At 42.4% G+C, this 19,661-nt stretch overlaps 2 protein-coding genes across 5 annotated transcripts in view; both read left to right on the top strand.

Annotated features, from left to right (window-relative positions):
* Positions 1 to 19,600, top strand: part of WRN (WRN RecQ like helicase) — a 30,887-nt gene extending 11,287 nt beyond the window's left edge. Inside the window, exons 12-25 of one of the 2 annotated variants that reach the window (XM_035903311.1) lie at positions 361 to 502; positions 5,919 to 6,089; positions 6,169 to 6,263; positions 7,809 to 7,884; positions 8,057 to 8,130; positions 9,696 to 9,777; positions 10,058 to 10,170; positions 11,099 to 11,213; positions 12,365 to 12,490; positions 14,278 to 14,440; positions 15,540 to 15,754; positions 17,194 to 17,265; positions 17,804 to 17,971; positions 19,337 to 19,600. In XM_035903311.1, the coding sequence (XP_035759204.1) occupies positions 361 to 502; positions 5,919 to 6,089; positions 6,169 to 6,263; positions 7,809 to 7,884; positions 8,057 to 8,130; positions 9,696 to 9,777; positions 10,058 to 10,170; positions 11,099 to 11,213; positions 12,365 to 12,490; positions 14,278 to 14,440; positions 15,540 to 15,754; positions 17,194 to 17,265; positions 17,804 to 17,971; positions 19,337 to 19,459 (1,735 nt within the window). In that variant the 3' untranslated portion in view covers positions 19,460 to 19,600. Of the gene's footprint in view, positions 1 to 360; positions 503 to 5,918; positions 6,090 to 6,168; positions 6,264 to 7,808; positions 7,885 to 8,056; positions 8,131 to 9,695; positions 9,778 to 10,057; positions 10,171 to 11,098; positions 11,214 to 12,364; positions 12,491 to 14,277; positions 14,441 to 15,539; positions 15,755 to 17,193; positions 17,266 to 17,770; positions 17,972 to 19,336 lie in introns of those variants that run through there. The other variant, XM_035903312.1, reaches the window with a different exon arrangement.
* GTF2E2 (general transcription factor IIE subunit 2) overlaps positions 19,335 to 19,661 on the top strand; it is a 33,606-nt gene continuing 33,279 nt past the window's right edge. For all 3 annotated transcript variants that reach the window (XR_004843195.1, XM_009647888.2, XM_035903313.1), the window contains exon 1: positions 19,335 to 19,414. The gene's annotated coding sequence lies outside the window, so the exon portion shown is untranslated. The remainder of the gene's footprint in view (positions 19,415 to 19,661) is intronic.

The following is a 19,661-nucleotide window of genomic DNA, read 5'->3' as shown; positions in this document are numbered from 1 at the left end:
ACCAAAACCTTTTTGCTCTTAGGTGCAATTAAAGATATGTTTTATATGCGTAAAACAGTCTAGATAATCAAATACAAAATTTGGAAGATGGCAGAGGCAATGATTTTATGTCACAGCAAGTACCATGAAGAACTGCTTATTGTTGGGTTGGGCAGCTGTCTTAACTACAAGTGATGTTGATTTTGCTTGGTCTTGTGTTTTCAGTCCTAGTTACTTATGCTTAAACATGTTTAACTGTTTACATTACTGTAACCTGAAGTGTGTATTTTATTTGGATATTACTTCATAGCCCACATTTGAAACGAGGGGAGGGGACTTGATTTCTATGTGTGTTAAACTTGGTTTCTTTGTGCATTTCAGAGCCTCTTGTCTTGCGGTCTCGACTGACGCAGACGGTGGTTTACAGGACTTTGGGAAGCAAGCGTATCAGCTGCTGTCTGCAGTGAGTGCTCTGGAAGAGAAGTTTGGAACTAGAGTTCCCATTTTGTTTCTCCGAGGCTCTGTACGTGATGGTAAAAATCCTTGTATGTGTTCTGCGAGTGGAGTGACGGTTACGGTGTCCCTCTTGATACATATAAAAATAAATGTGTGTACTATATATATTAAACGGTGCAGTGTTCAGCATTCTATGGCCTGAGAGTTCAGCTTGGAAACAGTACCTGTTACTTGCCTTGTGTGGAACTGTCCTGTATTTTGTGGGTTGTTTTGAGTTGGTTATTGACAATTGTCTGTTAAACACATGATGCCAGCCCAAGTGTTGGCAGAGGTTATAAAGCTCTTCCTGTAAGGTTTGAGCTTTTGTTTCCTTTATGGTGAGTTTGATGATTTCGAGACAGTTAAGTGTTGTCTTCGTGAAGCTGCATGACTTCCATTATCCTGAAAGGAATAGCCTTTTCAGCATGAAGAATAAACACATCTTGGCTTGGTAACTAGTTGGTTTGTGTTCGAATAATGCAAATGATGGCTTGTGTTCTAGCTTTATACTGCTGGCTGACTTGGAGTAGTGAGATGGGAAGTAGGATACTACAATGAATACAAATGATTTCTATGTACCTTTACTTATGTTTAAATACTAGGCAAGAAACTTGCCAGAAGTAAAATACGAGAGTAAGAACAGAATCACTTGTTATGTTTATAACCTGGGGGGGAAAAAAACCCCACCTGTAGTTGTTGATTAAACTAGGTGAATGATGTCCCTTTTATTTCCTTTTAATAATATAGATAAGTTGCTGATTGTCACACAGGTGTGTCTAGGGGACAAAAATTCTCTAACAGATTTCAATTTAGTCTTGATTGTTTATTAAGACATTACTAGAAGAAGTGAAGATGCCAAATTTTCACTGCAGATATGAAATAACCTTTTACTGCCTTCAAAAATACCCTTTTCTGGGTAACTTAATTAAAAAAATGTTTCTTGACGTGGTTGCATTAATGTATAGTCTAGAACAAATGTATGAAATGATCAGTATCGCCATCAGTTTACATGTAAAATCTGTCTGAGGCTGATTGGTATGTTGCTTTAAAAGTTTGTGCGTAGTTTATGGAGAATTCAGGCTCTTTTGAAGTTAGCGGTATCTTTTTGCAAAGTCTGGGTGGCCTTTAACAGGCTTTGGGTGGACCACAGGGGGAGACAGTGTTGCACTTAACATTTGAAAGCTGAGTCAGACCATGAAAGTGAACGGTGTCCTCTGGGAAACTGAATTAGAGCTGCTTTGATGGAAATATCATACTAATGGTGCTATATCAAGAAGGATATGCAACTTAAGGTCTCCTTTTATCAGCAAACGGGGGAATATGTAGCTATTTCGGCTATTATTTTGTTGTTATTAGTAGTCTTGGTGACGGGTTGTGAGCGGCTTTTAGTAGTACCTCTAGCATTTAAGAATTTGTACCGAGCTGAAATTGCTGGTTTGGCTTCTGTTGGTCAGTCCTACACGTGGTGCTATATCAAGAAGGATATGCAACTTAAGGTCTCCTTTTATCAGCAAACGGGGGAATATGTAGCTATTTCGGCTATTATTTTGTTGTTATTAGTAGTCTTGGTGACGGGTTGTGAGCGGCTTTTAGTAGTACCTCTAGCATTTAAGAATTTGTACCGAGCTGAAATTGCTGGTTTGGCTTCTGTTGGTCAGTCCTACACGAAGTTGAATTGATGCTTAGCCCAAAAATGGACACAGAATTTACTGGTTTGCATGTTACTACTTTTATAGTTGTTTCCATCATCGAATTTGTTTTATAAGTCCAAAACCATGCTGTGAACATGTATAGCCATTGGAGTAATTAATGTAACTGGCATAACTGAAAGCTTAGGAACGTAGTCATGCTTTGAAGTAATGTGTGTGAGAAGTTGAGCGAGGGCTTTCTAGAAGAGAGGACACAGGATGTGGTTCTTTCCCTCTGCCTGCCGCGTAGGCGACTGACTTCTGCTCCCCATCAGCCTGTTTTGTTTTCCTTAAAAAGGAAAACTGCGTTCTTGGGGATAGATGCTCTGTGTTTACATAGTGCCTAGCGTGAAGAAGGGATTCTGGTCGAAGTACTAACAGGAATCTGGAATACCTGTGTTAACTACCAGTCCTATAGATGGCAAGCGGCGGCCCTCCGCCCCACTGTCTCCTGTTGTCCAAGATTATAATTTAGTCACACCTCCTGCTATTATTCTACCACCTCCTCCCATGGGACTTTATCTAACCAGCATCGCAGAAATGTGTACATATATACATACACTCTCTGGAGGATGTAATTGGTTTATATACATGCACACGTATAAAAAAAATATTACTTGTTTGGCCATGTAGTTTCCCCAGTGGAGAGGGATGCAGCAAGTTTATGAATAACAGGGTCTGAAGCAAGCCTGCCTTCCTGTTGTTGACTTCATATTTTAGCAATAAATTGAAACTTCTGTCTGAGACGCTTTCACCTGCTAATGCTTGACCCCCTGTTACCTCTCTGTTTCATAGAAGTTCTCAACTTTTTAGGCTCTTAACCAGAGTTTTTCTTGTCAAAGGGGCTTTAGCCCTGAGCTTTTGGGCCCTGAGCTCAGGGGGGTGAGAAGCCATCAGACAGGAACTAATCAGCTTTTTTAGTCTGAGCCATTGGTAAGAGATGAGTACATCAGCAACTTGATAAGACAAAACAAAAAAAACCCCCAACTGACTAAAAACCGCTTTGCAACAAAGGCTGGAGGAGGCATAAAGTAGGCATCTACAGTGAGCTTGCTTCTGGCTTTATACCCCTGTCCTAGGATTTAAGCAGGACTTGTCAATTTTATTTTTACTTCTGTAGGCTCTTTTTAATTAAAACCAGGATGGTTAATGGCTTCTGTTAGAACTTGTGTAATGCAAAGTGAGATGGGAAGTAGGATACTACAATGACTACAAATGATTTCTATGTACCTTTACTTATGTTTAAATACTAGGCAAGAAACTTGCCAGAAGTAAAATACGAGAGTAAGAACAGAATCACTTGTTATGTTTATAACCTGGGGGGGAAAAAAACCCCACCTGTAGTTGTTGATTAAACTAGGTGAATGATGTCCCTTTTATTTCCTTTTAATAATATAGATAAGTTGCTGATTGTCACACAGGTGTGTCTAGGGGACAAAAATTCTCTAACAGATTTCAATTTAGTCTTGATTGTTTATTAAGACATTACTAGAAGAAGTGAAGATGCCAAATTTTCACTGCAGATATGAAATAACCTTTTACTGCCTTCAAAAATACCCTTTTCTGGGTAACTTAATTAAAAAAATGTTTCTTGACGTGGTTGCATTAATGTATAGTCTAGAACAAATGTATGAAATGATCAGTATCGCCATCAGTTTACATGTAAAATCTGTCTGAGGCTGATTGGTATGTTGCTTTAAAAGTTTGTGCGTAGTTTATGGAGAATTCAGGCTCTTTTGAAGTTAGCGGTATCTTGCAAAGTCCGGGTGGCCTTTAACAGGCTTTGGGTGGACCACAGGGGGAGACAGTGTTGCACTTAACATTTGAAAGCTGAGTCAGACCATGAAAGTGAACGGTGTCCTCTGGGAAACTGAATTAGAGCTGCTTTGACGGAAATATCATACTAATGGTGCTATATCAAGAAGGATATGCAACTTAAGGTCTCCTTTTATCAGCAAACGGGGGAATATGTAGCTATTTCGGCTATTATTTTGTTGTTATTAGTAGTCTTGGTGACTGGTTGTGAGTGGCTTTTAGTAGTATCTCTAGCATTTAAGAATTTGTACCAAGCTGAAATTGCTGGTTTGGCTTCTGTTGGTCCGTCCTACACCAAGTTGAATTGATGCTTAGCCCAAAAATGGACACAGAATTTACTGGTTTGCATGTTACTACTTTTATAGTTGTTTCCATCATTGAATTTGTTTTATAAGTCCAAAACCATGCTGTGAACATGTATAGCCATTGGAGTAATTAATGTAACTGGCATAACTGAAAGCTTAGGAACGTAGTCATGCTTTGAAGTAATGTGTGTGAGAAGTTGAGCGAGGGCTTTCTAGAAGAGAGGACACAGGATGTGGTTCTTTCCCTCTGCCTGCCGCGTAGGCGACTGACTTCTGCTCCCCATCAGCCTGTTTTGTTTTCCTTAAAAAGGAAAACTGCGTTCTTGGGGATAGATGCTCTGTGTTTACATAGTGCCTAGTGTGAAGAAGGGATTCTGGTCAAAGTACTAACAGGAATCTGGAATACCTGTGTTAACTACCAGTCCTATAGATGGCAAGCGGCGGCCCTCCGCCCCACTGTCTCCTGTTGTCCAAGATTATAATTTAGTCACACCTCCTGCTATTATTCTACCACCTCCTCCCATGGGACTTTATCTAACCAGCATCGCAGAAATGTGTACATATATACATACACTCTCTGGAGGATGTAATTGGTTTATATACATGCACACGTATAAAAAAAATATTACTTGTTTGGCCATGTAGTTTCCCCAGTGGAGAGGGATGCAGCAAGTTTATGAATAACAGGGTCTGAAGCAAGCCTGCCTTCCTGTTGTTGACTTCATATTTTAGCAATAAATTGAAACTTCTGAGACGCTTTCACCTGCTAATGCTTGACCCCCTGTTACCTCTCTGTTTCATAGAAGTTCTCAACTTTTTAGGCTCTTAACCAGAGTTTTTCTTGTCAAAGGGGCTTTAGCCCTGAGCTTTTGGGCCCTGAGCTCAGGGGGGTGAGAAGCCATCAGACAGGAACTAATCAGCTTTTTTAGTCTGAGCCATTGGTAAGAGATGAGTACATCAGCAACTTGATAAGACAAAACAAAAAAAACCCCCAACTGACTAAAAACCGCTTTGCAACAAAGGCTGGAGGAGGCATAAAGTAGGCATCTACAGTGAGCTTGCTTCTGGCTTTATACCCCTGTCCTAGGATTTAAGCAGGACTTGTCAATTTTATTTTTACTTCTGTAGGCTCTTTTTAATTAAAACCAGGATGGTTAATGGCTTCTGTTAGAACTTGTGTAATGCAATATTGACCTGAACTGGTTGAATACAAACTGTACTAGATCACTTTCTTTGCTGCTGTGGATGACTGGGTCGTTCCTGTAACCTCTTCTATATTTTAAGGGAGATATTTGAAGAATTGGGTCATCTAAGTGTAGGTCTGCATGGGGTCTTAGAACGAAACAAAGTCATGATCTTGTCAAAGCCTTGGCAGAAAGCCCAGGACTGAGTTAGGTCAGTAGAGGTGTAACTGCTCTTCAGGTGACATGAATGGGGCAATAGATGTGGTTTATGCTCTTATCATTGAGGTGCTGTAGGTGTGGTTATTGTCGTGGGTATTATGTCAAGTTCTTCTGTGGAGAAACGTTCTTGAGGACGTGCTCCTTGCATCTCAGGTTCTTGGTTTACTGGTTACATTGGAAAATGTCTTCCACGAGGACTGGAGGAGTCTGACCAATTCCTTCAACAATTTCAGTGTTCTCAGCGTGTGCCAGAGAGATACCGAAGACACCCTCTGTTTGGTAGTGGAAAAGAGTGGCCGGAGAACTGGTGGAAATTGCTCTGCCAACAGTTGATAATGGAAGGATTCCTCAAAGAGGCCTCTCTGCCTAGCAAGTTTGCAACCACATGTATGCTTACCCAGAAGGTATGTTTTGGTGTGAAACTAGCCATTGAAAGCTGCTCTGAGTAATCTGTAGCTAACCCGTACGGTTCATTTCTTAAAGGGTAGAAATTGGCTGTTAAAAGCTGGATCAGCCTCAAATCCAAGTCTCCTATTACAGTCCAGCGAAGACCTTAATCTGCAGAAACCTCCTAGAAGGTAATTACAGTACATGTGTTCTTCTGAGCACGTTTTTATTTAACATCAGATCAGTTTCTGAAGCTTGCTTCTGGAGATGGTTAGGTTGGACAGGATACTTCTGCACTTGATTTTTTTTTTCTACCCAAAGTTTTCCCTTAGGCAGTTTCACAATATAAAAAAAAGTCAGTGGGAGTGCCTGGACAGACAACTCTACTCACAGGTGGTATGAAAGGTGACAGGTTGTCTAGTCATCCTGAGAGATTCGTGGCTCGTATCTTAAATCTGACAGTGCCTCATCACCTGAGGTCGTCAGCGGAGCTAATCGGATGGTCATGTAATGGGGAAGGTTGGTGGGGAAATGTAACAGAGAAATGACCAAAACTAGTTGGAAAGTGTGGGTCTTTATCGATGATGTCGGGTAGCCTGGAAGCATGTTGTAGCAACGCATCCTCGTGGAGAAAGTAATTGGCTAAAGACAATAAACGGTAGAAGAAAATCTGTCAAGACTTAGGTTCTTTCTAATGCTGATGAGTTAAACCGTGAGACCTAAAATAGATCAGCTAACAACTTACTTTGCCAGTTATGCACTTGACCTACTTTTTGACAATGTTTAAGGTGAGAATGAAAGAGAAAAGCCTTCATTGTGACAAGAGTTGATTTGACACGAATGTGTAATTGTTTATCTGTCTTTGTGTATTTCTTCTTGTGAAATTTTAACTATTTGTAGTCTTGCTGAGTGTGTCTGTAAAAGTGGGGTGTTTTTTCAGTGGTGGTCAGGTATCTGCCATCGGAGTGTATAGCTCCAAGAAAATAGTATATGAGGTTTTGCTTGTCATCTTTTGCTTCTGGTTATACCTAAGGAACAGCCTTGTGTTGGGCTTCACAAACACTAATTCTGGCCAACCCTTTTGAAGTGGAAGATAATGAATGGGGGTTGCAGAGGCTTTGCTGTGACAAGAAATAATATTGGAACAAAGCTCTCGGGAGTGTGGCCTTAGGAGCCTGTTCTGGGGTCTAGATGGCCTTAGTGTTGCTAAAAAATAAGAAAATCAACTAATGACGAAGTACCCATTTTCTTTTCCTTATAATATTCTACTGCTGTGGCTCTTTAACCTGCTCTCTCTAGGCCTTCTAGAAGAAAAAAAAAAAATGTATATAATAAAATGATCAGCAACAGAGAAAGCTGTATGCTTAGGGCAAACCAGAAGGCTGGTGCTCGTTTGTTTTCTCCAGTAATGGGATCTTTAAAATTGAATCTTTGAAATGTTGTCACAAAAATTCCTTTTTTGTCCCCAAAATCTTAGTTTCTTCCATAACACAAGATTCTTGTTTCTTGTTAAAGTTTTAGTATTAATAGGCTTTCAGGTCCTCACCGTCTTTTCACAAAGAACGGTGATACTAAAAATAAAAAAAAAACTGTACGAACTTCTGATTTGCCAAAGATATCCCTGTATCAAATTCAAATCGGTTTGCTTAGCGAAATGTTACGGTTTTTTAAATGGCAGTGTCACTGTACGAGTGACTTGGTCTGATTGGATTAAGATGTAATTCATTTTATTACAGCAATAGACCTTTACCTGCCCTTTCAACGCAGCGCTCCCCAGACATGAAAGGAACAAAGCAGTCACCAGGCAAGCAGGTCTGTATGAGCACGACTCCTCTTGCGCTCTGTGGTCTGTCCTTCTTGCTATTAGAAAACGTTGCAAGTGTGTCATGGTGTCACAAATGAGTATTTTGCTGCTAACTGCAACTTCAGTGGAAAGACTGGTAATAGCAATCAGCATTTGTCTTGTTCTTCTATTTTTTTATAGATGTCTCTGTATGATATGTTTTCATATGAGAGAAAATGTAAAACTCCTCCAAGAAGCAGTAACATCCTTAACAGGTACAGTATTGTAAATTTAAACCGTATTACTTAATTTTGACTGTGTTACTAACAATATAGTTTGCAGGATAATCCTTAAAACCAGCATTGTCCTATGTGAAGTGAGGGTAAAAAGGCTTAGTATTCAAAAAGACAAGCGCTTATAACTTGCTGTGCACAGCATTATATTTCAAAAGTTGAATGATTACAACATTGTACAGGCTTTGAATTTGACATGTTGTGTATACTTGCAGTGTCACAGGAAAAGCAAGCTTTATTAATTGCTCAAGTGCAAACTTCTCGCAGGTATTGCTTGAATTCAAGCAAGAAAAATAACCGATTACGATAAAAATAGAGCAGTAGCAGATTTATATTGGATACTTTGACTTTTTAGTCTGTCTTCAATGTGGTGGTTGAAACGGTAATGGATTTTTAACTTGTGATGGTTTGAAATAAGATACGGAGAATTTTTTTTTTTTAAAACAGTTTGCAAACATAATTCTGGCAAACAAGTGGCACAGTTGTGACTTGCTCTCAAAGCTGGCAGATCCGGATGTATGCTTTGCGTGGGGGGCTATAAGCGAGCATGTAGGCTTCTGCCTTCATACGCAAGTCTGGAGAAGACTGAGGTCAAGTTGAAACTCCCTCAGGACAAAAGAAATAAAACAAGCTTTTGCAAAAAACTAAGTAGTTTTTTTTATTTTGCTGGCTTGTACAGTGCTTCAGATTAAACACACCTTGCATTTCTGAGGAGCTGGATTCTTCCTTCAGGCAAGCAGCATGATGCTGGCAGATGACAGGAAAATAAGATGTCACTTAAGCTGAAAAATTGCCACTGTAGCCATGTGAAGAAAAAGCATTTTAGGGACGGCTGCAATCCAAAGCAAGTGTTTCTTCACAGTTAGGAAAGGATGCTCTTACTCCAGCTCATCTGCTAACAGATACTGCAGTATAATCATAGCAGTCTAATTAGGGGTGAGTGTCCCGAAGCACATGAGTCCATGGACTGGTAGCTGTGGTGCTGCTCCCTTGGCAGATGGGCAGAGTGGGAACACCAGCTAATTCTGCTTACAGTGCAGCAGCTGTGGCCTTGTCCTTGATGCTTTTGAAGTTATTGGCTCCTTTTGGTCAGGATTAATGTTACCGGCTGTGGGGACAACTGTAAGGTGTTTCTCATGGGATGCTGTCAGAATAATAAAATGAATGGATAAGTGCTTGTAAGAACATGCTTTTGTCAACAATATGGGAATCCAGCTGTTGACAGGGTTATTGGTGTGTTTGTGGCTTGGCTTTTTTCACAAAATGGTCATTTCATCTGTTCTGAGCTTTGTACAGTAAGAAGCTATTTTAAGTTACAGGACCAGATACAGAGGATTTCTGTTAGATTAGGAATGCTGCTGATTTTGCCCCAACCAGCTCATGTCCCGTGTGAGCGCAGTGCTAGCCTGACGTGCCAGACTGCAGTCTGATGGTGCTGCCGGAGAGTAGGCAAATGAAGTCGGGCTGCTGCTCTCCCACAGCCTTGTGCAAAGTTCCTGAAAAAATTCATCTAACACAGGGCTTGTTTCCCACTTTATTTTTTTTAGTGTTGCAGAGCACTCACAGGTGAAATCTTCTCCTCTGAAGCCCTCGGAACCTGTTGTTCCATCACGAGAGAAAGAACTAGAGGTAAGCTTTGGGAAGAGGGAAAATGCCTATGAATTGCAGTCAACCTGCAGACCACAGTCCTCCTGTACTGGAGCAGCTGGCTTGGCCAGCCCTTCGTAATATTAAGATGTTTTGAATAGAAGTCCTAGAAGAGGATTTAAATATGTTAAGGTAGGTTAAGGGATTGCAGGGGTCTTGTGTATTAGTGGGAAGATAAGGGAATTGATAACTTTACCTCGTAGTTATAGTTATGTGAGTGATCTAGAGCTGCTTCATGAGAATTTGGCTCTCTTGTTCACAGACTGCTCTGTATGGCAAGTTGCTGACTGCTAGACAGAAGGTAGCTAATGAGAAGGTAATTCCTCCAGCTGTCTTGGCAACCAATAAGGTCCTGGTGGAGATGGCCCGAATAAGGTAAAGCCAGCAGGCGTACATGTTGTTACACAAGCTGAGAAGGTTGCAAGCCAAGTCACAAATCCCCTTTCTGCTTTTGGTGGGCGAGTATCTTTTGTTTGGTGGAGGAGCAGCTCCTTTCCTGAAGATCTTAATTTGCTCAAATACCCTTGTAGACCGCTGACTGGTATAAGTTAAACAGCTATTGGCATCAGGCTTGCTTCTTAATTCTAGCTATTCAAAAAAAAAAAAAAACCACCCTAAATGACAACTTTGCCTGTCTCTGTATCCAAACCCCCTGTCGGGTTGACCAGTCAGGAGTAAGGTGTATGTTCTCTACTAATCCTTACCTTTCCATCTGCTTCTCTCCAATGTGTTTTTAATCATTTTAGTATGCCCTTCTGTTGCTAAGGGTCAGCTACAGGTTAGGAGCTGTCTCTTACCTGGCACGGGTAGCTCTAGTGTAAAAGCATAAGCACCATTTGATGTTGTGCTCAACTACTGAAAAGAGGGGAAAAAATTATTCATTTTTTTTTCTCATTGTATGAGAGGGTATTGTGGGGCAGCTCAGTTGGTGATGCATCTGAAGTGCTTTCCTCAGCTACTGAAAGGCATTGGACAATACTATTTTTGGAATGTGTATGTTATTCCATGGCGGAGCTCTGGGCTTATGTGCTCTTGGGAGGTGAAAGCAAATAAGGATGGATGCAGTAAACTCACCCTCTAAAGTACTGAGCAGCAAATTTGAAGCTTTTGCTGTGGTCAGGCTTCATGATTCAAAGTGCAAATGGTGAACTTAATTAGGGGCAGAGACAATGAGGGTGCAATAACACTTTGAAGTTTTGACTAACAGGTGTGTGGTCCAAACATGTGTCATTCACAGACTCTTGATCTTTTGAAGCATTGGCATAGGACACTTCCATGGCTTTTATTATTTGTCCTAAACTAGGCCTACGAGTGTGGAGAATGTGAAGAGAATTGATGGTGTATCTGAAGCAAAATCCACCATGTTGGTCCCCCTTCTGGATGAAATTAAGGACTTCTGCCGAGTGAATGGTTTGCAGGTATGGCTTAAAGTGTCTGCTACTTTGGAAGAGGCTAAAGACGTCATTTTGTCTGCAGTTTGTCATCATCACAGCTATTCCATCCAAGCATGGTAGTGAAACTTGCTAGCCTTGTGTCCCAATAGGCCTCCCAATTCTTAACGTGCTACTTGGCTGATGTTTCCAGATGGGTGTGGTCATATTGAAAGCCTGGGACATCCTTCTAAAGGTCACCCATCTGGCCAGGCTCAGTGTCCAGTGGGTGCCCTGTTGCTGAGAGCTTGCAGCTAGCTACTGCGATTTGGGGCTAGAGGCCAAAGGTATGGTAAATGGTCCTTCACTGTGGTTTATTGACTCACAGACTTGGAGGGCAGGGCTTTGCTTCCCCTAAGTTTCTTGTTAGGAGACTGGCAGAAGAGCTTACGCTTCCAGCAGTTGGAAATACTCTTGTTGGTTCTCTTCTCATGTTGATTTTCTTCTGTCTGAGACTTCTGTAGAATGGCTCCTCATCAGTCACAGGCAAGAGACACCACTAGGGAGGGGCCGTGGAGCAGGGGATTAGAGGAACTATGAAGCAGTTTTGCTTTGGGGATCTTAATTTCTATGTAAATTTACAGTTAAAGGGATTTATTCAGTCTAGAAAGCAGGTAGAGCAGCAGTACTACTCTCTGTAATGCTTGAAAAGACTCTGTGGAGTCTTCTTTCTCCTTTACAGAAAGCTATCACAATCTAGTAATAGGGACCAAAAGCATTCCTTTTTTTTTTTTTTAATAAATCTGTGGTGAGTAAGAGATTAAAGCAAATGGAGGAGTTTCCCATACTGAGCAGCAGACTGAATACCACAGTTTGTTCTGATGAAATAGTTTTACGTGTATCGAGCAACACATAAGAAGTTGTATTGACCTGGACACCATTTTTCTGGTTGGTGTTGATTTGAAAGTCCCTTGGACAATTGCATGCTTGTTTTATTAAGATGGGAATCTGTGGGCGTCCATCTGCTTTCTGTCTTTGCTTGTTTTTTCTTGTGGAACACAGACTTGGGGTCAAAACCAACCTCCATAGAGATGAATGACTCCATTTATGTTACTCTTTTAGATCATTTCAGATAATGGGAGGGTGATCCATCGGTTGTCACTGGGATATTCTTCTAAGTTCTCTTTATCTCACTTTAGACGGACACTTTCCCCACATCTGGATCTGAAGGTCAGACTGAAGCATCTCCTTGGAAGTGTACTAGACCCCTCTCTCGTTCAGAGCAGGTCACCTACGTCCTGTTCCAAGAGAAGAATCTCTCTGTGGTAAGCTCTTCCCTGTGGAGGTCCCTTCCTTGTTGAAAACTAATGGCAGGGATGCTTTGTCTAGAGGGGGACTTGAAAGTTCTCAGAAATCCTCTGCCCAGTGCTGGGGCGAGGTAGTTTCAAAACACTGAGGCAGTATCTTTCCTGGCAAGTGATAGCTCATCTAACTTATCTCTATGGACTAGTAAAAATATGAAAAACTGGGCTCGCTGTGAGGTGGGATGCAGTGAGAGAAGATACAGGTCCCTGCTCATTACAGTGCCTGCACAGACTGGCGGGGCATCAGGCAGTTGTTGCTGTTAGTTCATTGGCCTGTTCCAGTACAGTTATACAGCGTGCTTTTCTATTTCAGGTGTTAGTCCTACCTGTTTCTGTATTTTTCTCTTTTCATGGTAGTGAAGGCATCCAGCAAAAAACTTCCTGATCCAATAGCCTGCTGGAAAGGACACAGAGCCTGGGGCTGTATGTAGGCATATTTTCAAGGTTAATCACCATTGGGATTAATTTCACTAATTCTCTTCTTGGTTTAGGTAGCAAATCCCTATTCCTTTGCTTATGCCATATCCGTGTGTAAGACTCGCATGTCAAGAAACAAAGCTCATGGGAACATTGAGTGCAAAACTGAAGTCTAAGTGCTAAGTGCTATCATGGCTTTCTACTTCAGATTTCAGAAAGCTGTGTTTCCTGTTACGAACAGAAGTTAAGGACAAGTTACCTGTTGCATCTAAGTCATTGAAGTGCTGCTACAGGGCATGTGGCTAAACTGGCATCATGCCACATGCCCTGTGAAGATGAACCTCATGAGCTGCTTTGATACAGTTTTCTTTATTGCTTTTTAATTCTACAGTAGGAAACTGAAGTTGCTTTGAGTTTTTTGGTTTGCCCCTCCCAAGAGTATGGATAAACCTTGTCAGATAGTCCCTAACTTAAAAGTGTACCTAAGGACTAATTAGGAAGAAACAGTTATTAATGGGTAACTTGATGCTCTGTATCCACTAATCCTGATGATTATATGCACAGTATGTATATTGTCTGGGGAGAAATGAGTAGAAGCTTGAAACCTGCTTTTTTGGGTAAGACAAGTAGCCTGTCTGAAATGTCTCCTTGAAAATACAAGTTTAGGTAGGTCAGGTTGGAGATGTTTTTCTTCAAGGTAAATGTTTTAAGAGAAGAATTAATCTAACAGATGTGAAAACGAGGGGGGGATTTGTTTTGGTGCTGTTACCCATGTTCTGCCTAGATGTTATTAATCAAATGGGCCACTGGAAGGTCAGGTGTGTCACAGCTACTTGGCAGGTGACACCTGAAGTTTTGATGGAGGAGGCTCATGATGTAGGAGCTGGGTTGATGCTCTTGCCTCACAGTTAAGTCAGAGCATCCGTTTCCTTTGTGGTAGAAATTGCTGGGATTCAGCTGCCTCATTGTGGAAAGGGGGTGGTAGTGAGCGTTGTGACAAGGAGGAGTGTGAGCTATAAGCAGGCTGTAGTGAGCCTTTGGGGTGGCCACACAGCACCCTTCCTGTGTGGAACTTCTCTGCTGTTCAAGCTGAGATGTTGCGCTCATGCTGAGAAGTAGTAGCCTCAAGAGAAAAATGCTCTTTACAAGCTGGAAAAGGAGTGAGACAAATATCAGGAGTAGCAAAGTGGTTTGGGGAGCTTTTGTTGCACTGCTGTGTGCCAGTATCCCCTGAGTGCTTTTTGGGAACGGGAGGTCGCCGGGTTTTGAGCTTTCAGTTGTGTTTCAGGCACTTCTGCTACATCTGATTCCTTCTGTCTTTGTTTTCCTAGAGGGCTATAAGCGAGAGCAGGTCTCTGCCACTTTCTGAGGTTGGCACTCACCTGTTCCAGGCGATGAAAGCTGGCTACCCTGTCAACCTGGAGCGAGCAGGTTTGACTGCTGGTGTTCAACAGATCATTTCTGATGTTATCCGTAATCCTCCTATTGAGTCGGGTGAGCATCGCAGCCCTTGAATGAAGTTTCTCGTGACAGTGGCATACAGATGAAGGGCATGGAAAACTTAGAACTCTGCTGCTTCTTTAGGTAGAACTCATCATTTCTGGAGGGCTCGTGGCTGTGGCAAGGCAGAGCATGGCAATGCCAGGGTCACTGCTTTCCTTTCGAGGTTATGCTGTAAAAGAAGGCAATCGTGATTCACTAAAGAGCAAAAGAGGGGTAGCCCTTTACAAATCACTTCACTCATTTGTATGGCTGTTGAAAAGATTCCGGCATCATTCTTAAATCTGGATTTACTCAAGTATTTTTTTTTTTGAAAAAAACATAAGCCTGACAGTCTTCCGCTAAGTACCATCATCTAGAGAAAATACACTGAATAAGAGCGGTAGCATTTCCCCAGTGTAACTTCTCTGCAGGGTGTTTGTTTACGATGAGGAGGCAGAGAAGTGCAGAAAAAGCCTTTCTTCCTCTTAACGCTGTCATCTGGTGCCACGGGCTAGTTCAGAGGCTGAGGACAACCATGAACTGATTTGTGGTTCTGAGACTGAGTGACTTAGTCTTGCCCTTGTAGTTTAAGTTCTTAAAGCTTGGCAGCATTTGACTTGCTAGCTTTGTTACTCTTGCCCTATTGCAGATAAATGCATCTTTTCAGCAGCGGTTACAGGCTCAACCAGACTCTCTTAAGATTACTTTCTTAAATTTAGTGCCACGCTGGAATGGAGAACTGGCATGGCACTGTATTTAAGAAGGCAGAGAGACTTTTCAGCCTGACGTAATACAGCCTTCCTCTCGAGAGGAAAATGGTTGATACGACATGCAAGTTGGAGGCAGGCGATTCTGAAGTGTTAGACTAAAACTGAGGACAGTAAGCTTGTGTGAGCACGAATGAGGTGGGGATTTATCCCAGGACCTCATGATCTGTTTCCTTATGAGTTAAACCCATACCTTGGGTTTTTTTATTTTGCATGCCTTAATGTATCCTATGCTTTAATGAGGGACAACTGATGTTTTTCACAGGATAAGAAAACTGAATAAGGGAGGGGCAAAAGAATTAAAAAAACATAATTGTTAATACTGTATGTATATTTTTTCCAAGACACCACCAAAATTCAAGCAATTAGAAAACTTGTTCCTGCAAATATTGAGCTGTATCTCATCAGGATGACTATTGCATTATTGGAGAAGGAGGATAAAAATAAGACTCGGGACGGCTCAGGTGTGAAAAGGATGTTGGTGTGGTCAGAAGGGCAGCAGGAAAAAACAGGAGCAGATCAAGCAAGCAGGGAAGATGGCTCGTGGAGTAAAACAAAGGTTAGTAAAAGAAGGTATAAAACCAGTTTTGTGAAAAGAATGTTTCTACTTCATCAGAGCAGACTAAAAGCCCTTTTATGTTGTTGCTGTTGCCAGTAGTGCATCTTCACAATCCATCTTCCCCTCAGCTTTGACTAGGACTGCCTCCCTCTCCTCTGAGAGCGGAATCAGAGGCTTCCCCTTGTCAAGTATCGACCTAGGAGGAAGGCTGCCCCTGTGCAGCCTAGCTGTGGTCTGTCCAACAAGTCACCCGAGTTGATCTGGTCCCCTGTGGGACTGTCAGCTCATCCCTACCCTAGCATGTCCTGGATGTGCAGCCCAGGAAGATCAGGCACCTGATGGTCCACTGCTGTAGACCATTGCTACTCCAGCTTAACAGTGGCCTGAGAGAGGGGGTATGAAGGCTTTCTGCTGTTGTCCAGCCCTTTGGGATGTGGAACTAAAAGGCCCCCTGTGAAATCTCAGATTTACAGTAGCTGGGGCAATGGAGGGAAAAGCTGAAATTCCAAGTCCTCTCCACTATGAAAACCTTTGGTAAGCTGGATCCTTCATAGCCACAAAGTGCGTGTTCTGCCCTTGCCTTGCTTCTGTCCCCTGGTACCTGATCACCAGGCTGATGTGGGAAAAGCCATTCTCTTACTGTGCAGACAGATTGAAGATAGCAGAAAAGTCGAGTGTGTGAAAAAGCTGGAGGCAATGCCTGCCAGAAATGTCTAGCAGTCTTTCATGGGTTCCTCTGTTGCTGGAAACTGCTGGGCATAGCCCTGATAACAAGAGTCATGCCATTGGTCTGACTCACTGGGGAGAAATCTTGGGAAATAAGGAGCTCTCTGTTGCTGTCTGAGAAAGGCCAGGCTAATCTTCTGAGCCCTCGGCCGTCTTCTCGGTGTTTCCCAAGTCCCAGCTCAGCACCATGTACAAAAGGCCACCCTGCACTGAGTGGCTCCTGGTGGGAATGGTAAAAAAATTCCAAATTCTAAATCCTTCTGCTGCCTGCGCTAGGATTTCATCTCTGTTCCTTATAGGATTTGGGGCTGACTTCTTGAAAGCTGGCTCAAACAATTTTTCAAGCCTTGCCATTTAGCCAAATTGATTGCTTCTAGCCCTGAGTGCTTTTTTGTTCCTACAATAGCTGTGTCTGAGCCTTCTTTTTCCTGAAGTTGACCTCCTGGCAGTCCAATTGCCTGAGCCCTAATTACACTTTGTTCTGCTACTGTTAGCTGCTGGAGCTAATAATGGGAATGACGTGCTATTAGAAATCAAATTAATATTATACAGATGAGTAGGCTGCAAATCCAGAAGCTAATCCAAATAGTCTTTATTTACTTCTCCTTCAGAAGATATCCTGGTTCTAATAATTCCCTGTAGCAAACAGCTTTGAAATCCGCTAATGAATGTTCTTGGATTTTAACAACCTTACATTACTGCTGCTTTTACAGGGTAATTTGATCAACCTGACGCTGAAGGAAGGAGCAGAGAAAACCCATCTGCAAGTGGTGCCTTCAGCTTCGGTAAACAGATGTTCTTACTGTAATAAAGCGTGCTGTAGATTTGCCATTAGTGATGCTCTCGGTAACACAGGGATGCGTAGCTGATAATAAAAATCTCAGCTTGGCTGTTCCAACCTGTGACCAGCAAGCACTATATAGAAATTACAAGTTAATACCTCTGTGCCTGCTATGCCATTTTTAACTGACACCTTTGCTGTAAAAACACATTTGAGAACACAGTACTTGTGAGTCAGAAGCAAGTATTTCAAGTTCTCAGAGCCACAGGGATGGACAAAGTATTCTTTTCCACTAAAAAAACGTCAAGTACAATTAGTTGCCTTGCATTTGAAATGGATGTGCTTCACTTGCTCAAACTTTGTCGTGGTGAAATGGATAAGAAATAGCTAGTGATCTCATTAAGCAGAGGTGTTGGAACTATGTTTATAATTACTCATTTACTAAAAAAAAAAAATCCAAAACAACCCCCTCCAAAACACAGCCTTTGCACCGAATCTGGTTTGTGCAGACTTCAGCTTTAATGCTGTGATATGTGTAACAGCCTGCTTCCTCACGGACGCATGGGAAGGCCGTACAGAGCATGGATAATGATGGCCAGCCAGGTAGCGGAGGGGCAGCAGGCTGCCTGAAGCCCATTGCGATGGCCTCCTGGAATCAGCCTGCCTACAATCCTGTGGAGGAGGAGCCATCTGCTGACTCTCAGCCAAAGGTGAGGCTGCCTGTAGCTCTGTGCCTGGAGCAGAGCCCAGACCCCATGATTTGGGCGTTGAATCTTTAACAAACCAAAATGCCGCTTCTCTCTGGGTTCTTTACTCTGCCTACAACCTTGGCCTGGATTGCCAGCCAACTTCACTCTTGTTGATATCCTTGAGGTAGTGACAGTGTGCAGCTTTTATTGCCCTGGCTATGCCCAAATATACTTCACAGCATCAGCCTGCTACAGAAATTTTTTTTTACCCAGTACACCTTGTCAGCCATCTAGTGGCAGATGCTTCCAGTGCTTTAAGATGTTTGGCTCCCTTTCCCCCTTTCAAGTATAGGGTTGTGTGAGGCTGTGTGCTGATCACACTAAGGATTTTTGCACTGATGCTTATATAAACACAAGTTGTATGTGCGTGAGTATAGTTTGTTTTTTTTCTAAAGGGAGCTCATGTGGCTCTGACCAGCACTACTTGCTGTACAGTTTGCTTCAGTTTGAAGCTGGATATTGAAGTGAGTGCAAATAATGATGCAGACAAATCACTATTCACGGTCTGGTCAGTGTTCTGTAGGTAGACTCCTAAACAGCACAGCAGCTATCTTCCTTGAAACATTAAACACAAATCATCTTTTTGATTGCTGGCAGTAGCTTCGGTTAACTTCCAGAACATCAGTTCCAAGTAAAGCCCCTTTGTTGTGACACAGGAACAAAGCATGCTTGGTGTGTAATTGTCTCTGCACCCTTCCTGCTGCACCCAAGCTCAGGCTGAGAGTCTGGGCATTGTCCATGCACCTCTGGATGCAAGCACTGCAGCAGCTTCTCTCCTGGCTGTCCATTGCCCCTCCGGTTGCATTTCCCAAGAGCAGCTGGCCAGTAGTCTTGTTTGTCTGGAGATGAATATGTTGACTGAGATGAGTCTTCCATTGTTGAAAAACTGGGGGCTGAAGGATGAGCAGAAACCCATTTATCCCCCAGCTGTAAGCTCTTACAGGAACTCATGGCTTTGTGTTGCCGTAGCATGTGTGTTTGTGGGGTTTCAGTCCCTTTTTCTCAAGTAGTAAGGGGGAAGGTAGCAGGTACTGCTGATGTAGTAGGGGCACCCACTTTCCACCCCCTGCCTGGGGCTGTATGCTTTCACGGGTTACAGCAAGGAGCTGCAGTCCTTTCCTTTGTTATCTTGATTCCCCAGCTTTGGTTGTTCTCACTGCTCTAGCTTGGTATTTTATTTACTTTTTTTTTTCCCCTTCCGTTCCTGTAGGGAGATACAAGCCTTCCACTAATACGAGAGTCAGCTCATGATTTTTTGGGGAGTAGAGCTAGGGCAGTTAAGACTGTAACTGCTTGCCTTTATCCATGGGTGGTTTTGTCTTCCAGAGCTTGCATCCCCCTTCTAAGAGGAAGATGCCAGCATGGTTTGGAACCTCAGCGGTGACAGTTCTACCTGAAAATCAGGTGAAGAAATCCAAAGCAGAGACCAGAAAAGGAATTTTTAGTTGAACGTAAAAAACAAGACTTCATTTCTTTACCTTCCCTCTGCCTATACAAAAGCATTTTATGTACAGCTTCCCTTGCCTGTGCTTTACTTCTCTCTCCCCTTCCTTACCCGAGGAAGCACGTTTCTGCTTTTCACGATGTGAAATTTGATATTATTAAAAAAGAAATAAACAATCCCTTCCGTCTCCTAGTGGCAGCGGCCTGA

The sequence above is a fragment of the Egretta garzetta genome, unplaced genomic scaffold (assembly GCF_000687185.1).
Source record: "Egretta garzetta isolate BGI_Z169 unplaced genomic scaffold, ASM68718v1 scaffold771, whole genome shotgun sequence".
In the NCBI taxonomy this organism is placed as follows: Eukaryota; Metazoa; Chordata; class Aves; order Pelecaniformes; family Ardeidae; genus Egretta; species Egretta garzetta.
This window is presented reverse-complemented; position numbering and strand designations above follow the sequence as displayed.